This window comes from Citrus clementina, unplaced genomic scaffold (genome assembly GCF_000493195.1).
Source record: "Citrus clementina cultivar Clemenules unplaced genomic scaffold, Citrus_clementina_v1.0 scaffold_2, whole genome shotgun sequence".
Classification (NCBI taxonomy): Eukaryota; Viridiplantae; Streptophyta; class Magnoliopsida; order Sapindales; family Rutaceae; genus Citrus; species Citrus x clementina.
In genome coordinates, this window is record NW_006262688.1 from 31,959,090 (window position 1) to 31,969,101 (window position 10,012).

General features: G+C 33.9%; 1 protein-coding gene across 2 annotated transcripts; it reads right to left on the reverse strand.

The window, feature by feature from the left end:
- Positions 1-5,595: 5,595 nt before the first annotated feature.
- On the reverse strand, positions 5,596-9,905 carry LOC18051867 (ornithine aminotransferase, mitochondrial). Of its 2 annotated transcripts, XM_024191307.1 has the most exons (9): positions 9,562-9,648; positions 9,206-9,268; positions 8,945-9,104; positions 8,702-8,757; positions 7,956-8,108; positions 7,599-7,696; positions 6,846-6,926; positions 6,019-6,249; positions 5,596-5,893 (listed from the first exon to the last, which is right to left on the reverse strand). In XM_024191307.1, exons 3-9 carry the CDS (start codon positions 9,045-9,047, stop codon positions 5,758-5,760), a joined length of 858 nt encoding a protein of 285 aa, XP_024047075.1. In that variant the 5' UTR covers positions 9,048-9,104; positions 9,206-9,268; positions 9,562-9,648; the 3' UTR covers positions 5,596-5,757. The 2 variants fall into 2 exon arrangements, with proteins under 2 accessions (XP_024047075.1, XP_006449022.1); XM_006448959.2 differs by lacking the exon at positions 9,206-9,268 and having other exon boundaries at positions 9,562-9,905.
- Positions 9,906-10,012: the final 107 nt, after the last annotated feature.

The following is a 10,012-nucleotide window of genomic DNA, read 5'->3' on the forward strand; positions in this document are numbered from 1 at the left end:
TGAGAAACAAAATAATAAAAATAATATGTTTAAAATTATATTCGACAATACGTACGGTAACTAGTTCAACTAATTAAATTTTTTAGGTTGGTATTTTATACCTAAAATTGATATATTTTTCATATAATTTATACATAAAATATAATCAAATATTTAATATATTTTTTACATAAAATTGATATTTATGAATACTTAAATCCCAAATCTTAAAAAAAAAAAATCATCTTAGGTCTAATAATCAATCATTTTGCTAACCCACCGTGGGCACAAATTGTTTTAGCCGTACTAAACACAAATAAAGTCTTGATCAGAATTATGATATTATCAAAGATCATGTGCAAGCATGCATTAAGTTAGATCAGATGGATCTATCAAGGAGCCATTTATTTATGTTTGAAAAAAACAAGAAGAAAAAGAATTGAGCCATTTAATAATTATTATTATTATTATTTTGTTTTTGGGGAATACTGAGGCATTTAATTAATTAAATTAAAAGTTAAAACTAATAACGGAAGAGGCCGCGCCCGCACGTTGTGGCATGTGTTGAGGTGAAAACAGGGTGGGTTAATGGGATCGCACGAAATCCTAAGGCAAAAGGACGGATGATACGATGCCGTTGGATGTCCGTACGGACGCACGAGATCTAATTTACCGCGGTTCACGTTAAAACAAAGTTAAAATTAAAAATAATTTTCCCATCCCATCTTACTTTACTTTATGTATCAAATAAGATTAATCAATCTATCACATGATGGGTTTCTTATTATATTTTATAGTCAGCTTTAACCATAATACTAGTATTAGATTTGTTTTGTCACCAGGCATAACTTAAAAAATCAAATGTGCAGATTATTTATTTATATATTTTCCCCATTTTATCAAGTTAATTTTGTAAACTACTTTGTGAAATGAAATCCAAATCTAAAACATTTTTCATGACCAAATAAGCCTTGAAAGATGGATAAAATAAAGAATATGTTAACGAACATGTGAAGCAATCAACGTTTAAATTATGTATGCACATTTAAGCGATCAAATTAATGAACACATTATAAAGCAAGCAAAAAGTAAACAGCATGCAAACAAACTTGGATTCTGGAATACTCTTTTAACACAATATTGTTTTGGTTCTAAAATCTCTATCAAAAGCAGTCACGAGCAGATTGAAGGTTTGGCATAATGTCACGTCTCATTTAGTTGGCCAGATTGGATTTTGATTAGAGAGGCAGCACATAATTAATTTAATTTAATATCTACTACTATTTGGTGGGCATAGTGGCTATATATATCCACTTTAACTGCCGATTATATTGATAAAAAAATTTGTTTTAGAGTAATATAGAAGCTATCAAAACTCTTATAAATTGAAAGCAAAATAAATAAATAAAAAAATCTTGCAAAATTCGTTAGGCATAAAGTTGTATGGCCTTAGTTCTAAATGCACTCCAGCTGGTGTCACTTTGTTCGGCCGCTGGGCCTCTCAAACAGCTTTAAACATCTTCCATGGTTGGAATTTTCACAAAGAGAGATTAAGGGAAAAAGAAAAAAAAAAACATTAATTGTAATTTGCGATATGTGTTTGATTTTAGCTTTTCATGATCTCTCGCCTGAAAATTTGAGGCATCGAGTTATTGGACGATTGTACTATTAGAATCACAATATCTGCAGGGTAGGAAAAAAAGTATTTTCCATATAATATTGTCAATTTGATCATGTATTAGAACTAAAATTTGATCTCGTGTGTGTGTCTATATATATATATATATATATATACACACACATACAATAACCCGTTAACCCAAAAAAAAAAAATGATAAAAAAATAGCAGCCACAAATTACAGACAAGTTCTTGAATACATCAAACCTATTACTTATCCAATAAAATTATTATATTTGATAAGTATGAAGATACGTATTGCATGAAAGTGTACCCAAAAGAATATCTGCTTCAATTGGGACATTGCAAATAAATGAACAATGGAGCATGGGCTAGTGGGGAAATAATTCAATTCCACGATTGAATTTATAATAAAAGCAAATTAAGGCAAGAGAGAACAAAGTTTGCCGTAGCATGCATGGGAAAAACCCAATCATAAGTTGTGTCTGTGGCATTAAATTTTGCCCATTATAATGAAGCGCCCAATCTCTTTGGTTTGGTGTAGGGATGGCAAAATAATTCGGACCCGGCTCGGACCCAGACGAACCCATATAATCTGGGTCGGATTGAACCCGTACCGGAATGTAAAAAAAATTAAGTTCGGGATAGATTTTAATAACCCAGATATATCCGGGTCTAGGTCCGAGTTTAGGTTAACTCGTATATCCGGAACCCAGACCTGAATATCTAATTTTAATATTAATTTTTATTTAATTTTATTGATTAATCTGGATGTGTTATTGTTTGAAAATGTATTAATTTTTTATTTTTAGAATTTTAAAAATTGATATTGATTCATTGATCTGGATTCAAAACCCAGAATCCAAAAATCCAGATTTTTCTAGGTTGAACTCGGGTAAAAAAATCCGGGTTAAAATCCGAATCCAAAAAAAAAAAATAATATCCGAGTCTAAATTTGGGAAGACTAAATCCGGACCCAGACCCAGACCCAAATTTTACCATCCCTAATTTGGTGCGTATTTATTCTAATCTGAACTCCCGATTGCAACTCTTCACACACACTGACATATGGTCCCCATTTCTTTTTGGAAATGGCTACATGTATATATAAATGTTTGTGATGTTTAGCCTCCAAAAAGCAGCTTTAATAAGAAACTGAAAAAGTGTCAATTAAATGAAAACATTGATTCTATTGAAAGTTTGATTAATCCGAAATAAGATAAGATAATGTTCCACTCACTTCGTATCAATTTGTTCGCACATGACAGATTATTAGGTGGTTGATGTAACGTTGATTTATGTTTATGCAGATACGTATTAATGGGTCATGATTTGACAACACCATTTTGTGTTAACTTTTACGAACAATTATACATTTATTTTTGAATGAGCAAACCCCACTAACAAGAACAATTGTGTAATAAATTAGTTTTCACAATTCGATTCACCTAGGATCTAAATTTATAAGATATAACCCGTTTTTGTTTATTTATTTTATAATCTCGTAGTTCGTTATCTTTTTTTTGTTATTTTCTGTCATTCAATAGAAAAAGGATTCGTTCCAACTCCGCTCTTATATGAAGTCGTCACTTTACCCAGCACTTTACTCTTTATGGATCGATCCGGTGCGAACGAAGATTAGTTTGAGTTGTGGTACGGGCTTAAAGGTATCTTCCACAGTTGGGACTCACTCAAAACTACCTCATAATTCAAAAAAAAAAAAAAAAGAACTCCTATTTTCTGACGGACAAAATTAAATCGGCCTCATCATGAAGAGAGATGGGTGGTCCTCTCTAATCTCTCGCTGGCATTTGATGTAACACTGCATGATATTTCTATTTCATCAAATATTAATGTCAAAAAGACAAGTTATAGCACATCTTTCTTATTGCAAAAATATTTTGTTTCTGAAATTCAGCTGAAATATTACTATTTTGCAAAAATATTAATATAGACGTTTACAGTCAGATACTTACTGAAATTCAGCTGTGAATTTAGAATAAATATTGCAGAATCCAGATTCATATTATATAAGAAGCTACGTTATTATGTGTCTTAACTGTCTATTTCTGTTTGTCACAAATATTCATACTAAAAGAGAATTGCAACATGCGGTACAAGTAATCTGTTTCTGCGAAGTTATATCAGAAAAAAAAAAGGAAAAAAGAAAGGGGGGAAAAGGCTGCTTATAATTTAACAGTTTGAAATGAAAAATAGAATTGCATAATTATTCTTTTTGATTTTTCTTCTAGGGGAAAAATATAGATAATTCAAAGTAAATGGGGGAGAAACTCCATCGCGACAGTTCAACTACCATTACAGTTCACTTATTAATAATATTCATGACTTTACCCAAGCGACGGCCCTTTTAGATAAAATGTTTTTTCGGCAGCCGCAAATTCTGAAACCAAGGCAATTGCTGTATGTAAACTCTGATACATTTATTATTGAAATTTGGAGCCATGCAGAGTGAGAGGCCTACTGCAACACAAACCACAATCATATATCATATATCCATTCGTGGAGTGCCAATTGCCATTCAAATGTAGACAGTAATAATTTCATCGAAAATGCCATGAAATGTGCGCCGATGTAGATTTCGGAACCAGCCAAGGAAGCCAAAATAAATGCACAACTTTGTTTTAATTTTTTTTATTATTATTACATGAGGCTATTGTTTAAGAATACAACTTATATTACATGATATTACAACTGATATTTATAAATCAGATTATTACTGGCACTAAACATCAATTCTTATGAAGTACCCTTCAGATTTTTATCTTTTTTAATATTCGAGGGACGTCCCCTCTCTAATATTTGAGAAATATCTACTCTATTCACATTTCGAAAATGAGAAAATTACCTACACTCAAATTGAAGAAATAAATTAAACCCCCACAATACATTATGAGGGCTCAAATCCATAATCTCACAATCGTGGAATTTGAGTTCTAACCAAGGCTAAAAGCCTAGTGGCAACTTCGTTTTAATTTTAATGCTACCAAAAGTAGAGCATCACCTTCGCAAAAACTGCCCTTGTTGGCTTTGCTGCAGTCTCGCACTCACTAGTGCTTCCGATAACAAGTCACTTTAAGAACATTGACACTTACTACTTGTGCACGATATCCCATTTTTTACGATTTTTTTTTTTTATTAATTGGCTTTCAATTGATCAGACATATGTTGGGTTGCATCACTGCTATTAGCCATTATATTTGCCCTATATTCAGTGAGAATCCGGTTTCCAATTAAAATATGAGCTATCAAAATGGGACATATACAGTACACGGAGAAGATTCTCCATCTCTTATTGTCATAAAAATAGTATCCTTAAAGAGACCTCCATTTCGCGTAACATGACCCATTCCTAGTTTGCTTTTTTAATTAAATATTTTAATATTATAGATACTATAGGAACAGGCCTGATGATTAATTAGAAACAGCTAAGTGTTGTTTCCGATAACCACACTCAAGTGTCGGAATACAATAATGTATTCCCAGCTCAGAGCCCTGAGATTTAGACGAGACGATGCCCTTGCACCACCACCACATCCTAATATAAAAAAATGCGAGCTTCCTTCCATGGCTCTCTCTCATGGGACCCATCAATATTGAGTCACACAAATCACAATATTTTATACACAAACAATACAACAATAATAGAAAAAAAGAAAGGCTGTCTCTTGCTATTTATTTACTTTCAAACAGCCAGACTTTTTGCATCGATTTGTTGTCTCCACCATGTCTGTCCTTTTCAAAAAATAAGACAAAGTCACTATCAATCCTGAATTGGAAAAGTTTCCTCACCATCTGCCCTTTTTTAAGGGATTTGCTAAGTGTACAGCCATGTCATCGTTACACCTATATCTGAAATTCATTATGCAAATTAGAACATAAAATCTGTAACGGCAAACTAGATGACTCACGCAGGCCACTTTTGGCTCTTTGGAATTTGCAGAAGCTAAAAAACAAATGAACAAAGTATTGGGATCTCAATTATATTTGCTAAATTCAATAATAAAAGTTGCTGAAGAAGAGATTCAATTTCTGAGAACTCATTCGCAAGAATATTCATAACAAAGAGCTAGAAGCGAAATTGACTTGCCAGAGAGAAGATTTGTAATTCATAAAATTTTTAGCCATATAAGTTTCTGCCACAACGGTGACATGGTGTAGCAGGGGCATCTGCTGGCTTGGGCTTCCGCATCTTTGGCAGATCAAGTTCCAAAACATCATGCAGTGCCTTTGAGCCTTCTTGGAGCTCATTTGAACTGAAAGCACCATAGTAAGGTAATATGAGTGCAGGGTAAACTTTAAAAAAAAAACCACATGATTGAGTTTTCGAAATTTTAATGATATGAAACTGCTGATTGTGTTCATCAAGCTGTTTCGTTACCTTATGGAGAGTGGGGGAGTTAACCGGACTATTGTATCATGAGTGGGTTTAGCAAGGATGCCCCTCTCCTTCATCTTTAGACAGATGTCATATGCAGAAACAGGCAATGCTGTCTTGTCAAACTCCACGGCATTGAACAAACCTCTTCCTCGAACCTCTTTAACGTAGTTTGGAAATTGCTGCTGAATTTTAAAAAGATGCTGTCTGAGCTCTTCTCCCAAATGCGCTGATCTGTCAAATAGCATGTAATCAAGAAAGGAACATTTTGTATTGGAATATTTCGATGGGAAACAAAATAAAGAACAATGAAAATAGATGAATACAAGTTCAAGGTTTATGATATGCAGGAGATAAGTTCTGTTACATAAAAGCCCTAATCTAAAGTCAAATTCAGTTTCAAGGAGCCATATGTCAACCTAGTGAAATTCAAGAGACCCAAATCTGACACTACTTTCTGATATTAGCTTTACAAAAATAAAGGTTATAAAGCTATGCACAAACTACGACAAACATTATTTCCCAAGCTTCAACTGCGACTGATGAGATGAACTCAATCGATAACCTGATGTTGATGATCAAAATTACTAGGGATGTGCTCTAAATGCCAGGTTTTGCCGTATACATTAAAATTCAAGTTGCAGAATGTGGAAATTAGCACAAGTGAAAGTCAAACTTTTGTCATATCTCATAATAGTAATTTTTTTTTTTTTTTGGGTGAAAGGATTAATACTATCTAAGTAGTATAAAATTTTAAATGACTGAAATAATTCTCAACTAGTCATTTATATAATCTAGCTAGTATGTGATTTTAAGCATGAATTTGATACCTCTCTGCAAGTTTCTCATCTCTGATCACATCCAGCGAGGCAATAGCCACTGCACTGGCCAAAGGATTTCCGCCGAAGGTGCTGACAATAAACACAAATAAGAACATGTTGAGCTCTTGGAAAGTAAGTCTGAACAGCAACTAAGCAAAGGTCACAGACAGACCACCAAAACTCAAGAATAATTACGACAGTTACCACTCTATGGTCATTCATGAATCAGGAAAAGACAGTAAACTCAAAAGAAACTCTATATACTACACAGACTGAGAGCAACATAATGAAATATAGATGTTTCACAGATATCAAAGCAAGAATCACAGCTTCTTTAACAGAAGACTGCAAAAGATATTATTATGAAAAGGGCCTAGAGTCCACAACTCATCACGTAATAGAAGAAATTCCAGATCTCTTAGCTGACCAAGGACTTCCCTAAACATAAAATAGAAGAAATTCTAGATCCATTAGTGAACCAGGGATCCCTACAATTTTGACCATTTTAGGTTGAGTATTTTCTTTTAACAATAATCCAGAAAAGCTCCGAATTGAGTGTTTTTCTCCACCTACCTGCTTGAACTTCTACTCTAAGCTATAATATTGGCAATTTAGCTTCCTATATCTCAGCAAAAATTTCCAATTCAAGATATATAGGTTTTAATAAATAGTTTTTTATGCTTGAAAGAGATCAACGTATTCTTGTGAAACATCAGGTCCAAGAAGAAAGGTGAAAAAAACAAACATAGTATAAAAGCAAACCTTCCATGCTCTCCAGGTTGAATGCAAAGCATCACTTCTTTGTCTGCAAGAACTGCACTGACAGGTATGACTCCACCACCCAATGCCTTTCCTAGTATCTGGAAAAGCAATGCGACAAAAATTATAAGATGACAAGAAGCATGTTTAAGAAGCCAATAAGATGGTTGGATTATCCATGTAGAATAGGTCTCATTATCTTCAATTTAACTTGAAAATCACAAGTGAAGACTATTCAAGCTTGTAGATCAACTGTCCTGAACTAGTTTCTTGGCAACTATGAAACAATATGGAGGCTTTACGTTCATGTGTAACACTTGGGGAACTCATCAAAAGCACGAACCGGAAACAGGATCTTACCACCATATCAGGGCGAACTTCTTCCCAATCAGAGGCCAACATTCTTCCAGATCGTGCTAAACCACTCTGTATCTCATCAGCAATCATTAAGATGTTATACTTTGAGCAAAGATCTCTAACAGCTTTCAAGTAACCATCTGGAGGAATTATAACCTAGCCAAAAAAAAAGAAAAAAAAAGTCTTCTATCAATCTAAAAAAACATACGAGAAAATGCATGGTCTTTGAAAGAAAAGAAAAGAAAAGAAACTAAATAAAAGAGGAGAAAATTGAAAATAGAAATTTTTTCTTGGGGGAGCGGGGGGGAGGAAATGATGATAATGCTAACTATTGAAAATATGTGTAAGACAATAGGTTAAAATTTTTGGCTCTATGTTCAGAATAAATTCAAGATCTTTTTTCAGCACATTTTTTATAAATGTCATTTAAATTGGGTAAAGCAATTGTTTGGGACACAACGTATACCATCAGGGCATGAGTGATACAATTTGGATATGTTTTTTTATCAATTGCATTCATCAGACTTACAGATGTGCAATGAATAAGAATTGCTAGACTGGATGGTTTCATAAAATTTTCTCTCGTGCTTTCTGTTGAACAAGCTGCTCAGTGCTCAGTAAGATAATTTAAAAAACAAAAGAACTGTTTGGTCATATGACTAACCGGATCTAGTACTACTATCAACACTAAATGTTCTTCTAGTGCCAATAGCATATTACATAATCACGGTAAAAAATTAATTGCATACCCCAGCCTCTCCTTGAATTGGTTCAAAAAGAAATCCAGCTATTTGATCTCCACTTTCTGCACACCATAACAGAGAAAGTAATAAATTTCAATGCGAAAGTAATGAGATAAACTAATTGTTCATACAGAATGGGGCCTCTCAGACCAAGAACAACAGACAAATGAGCAGCTCCCCCCAACCGCCAAAAATTAAAATTAAAATTAAGAAGATAGAGAGAAAAGGAAGGATCCGGCATCTACACACCTTTAAAGATTTTCTCTAGAGCAGTTATATCACCAAAATCAACCTTAAGATGGCCAGGTAACAATGGTCCAAAACCACGAATGGCCTCATTGTCACAGCTCATAGAAATGGCAGCCAATGTACGACCGTGGAAGCAGCCACAACAAGAAACAATGATAGCCTGCATAAGGTTTAGTTTAAGAAAAGGACTGACGCAATACACTAAAAGGGCTAAATAACATGATAGGTATCAGAGCAGAGGGGTCTAGTTTAAAGACTTACCAGAACAGAGAAGTACCGTGTGAAGATTAATATTTAAATAGCCAGTGGAGTTCTATATCAAATCTATACAAGCAAGAAAAGTTGTGCTATAATCATATGCACTGATATCAAATAGTTAAAGTTAACAACTAAAAGGTGAAAATTTACATTAAAAATGACTAAATGGACACTCATCGCAAAAAGCATACAACTACACAAACACAATTGACAGGAAGTACAATGGACAAGACATACAAAAAACAATGTCAACTGCCAACAGTCAAGCAAATGGGATTCAATATGACCACTAAGAAATAATTAGAAAACAAGCTAAAATTGTAACTTCTCACAACAAGCACATTATGGAAGCATTGTACCTCATCTATGGAAATTTTTTTCTTCACGTAACCCCATTTCCTAGCCAACTTCAGAGCTGTCTCCACACCTTCGGCACCAGTGTTCATAGGTAGTACCATATCATACCCAAACATGCTTGTTAGACGCTCTGCAAATACTGGAAATTTATCATTATAGAAGGCTCTAGAGCTGAGAGTAAGCTTTTCTGCCTGCTCTTGTAATGCTTTCATGATTTTTGGATGACAATGTCCCTATAGTAAGAAGTCATAAAGATGGATGATAAGGTCCATTTCAGATTCATTACCAGAAAAGAGTATAAAACAGGAGGCTTTCAGGTTTTTGGAACAATAAGTGTAACAAAGAAACAAAAGAAGAGGAAGAAATTTGTCTGCCTCTCGTTCCGGTAGAAACCAGAAATCTACTACCATTGATTTGGGAAAAAAAAAGAAAAGGCAGAAACTGCTACTCTTC

Coding starts and splice junctions, on each gene's coding strand:
- LOC18051867 (XM_006448959.2), bottom strand. CDS start 9,771: ATGAAAGCATTACAAGAGCAGGCAGAAAAGCTTACTCTCAGCTCTAGA. Junction 6,927..7,598: donor CAACCTGGAGAGCATGGAAG/GTTTGCTTTTAT, acceptor GTTTATTGTCAG/CACCTTCGGCGGAAATCCTT. Junction 5,894..6,018: donor ACTCCCCCACTCTCCATAAG/GTAACGAAACAG, acceptor TGGTGCTTTCAG/TTCAAATGAGCTCCAAGAAG.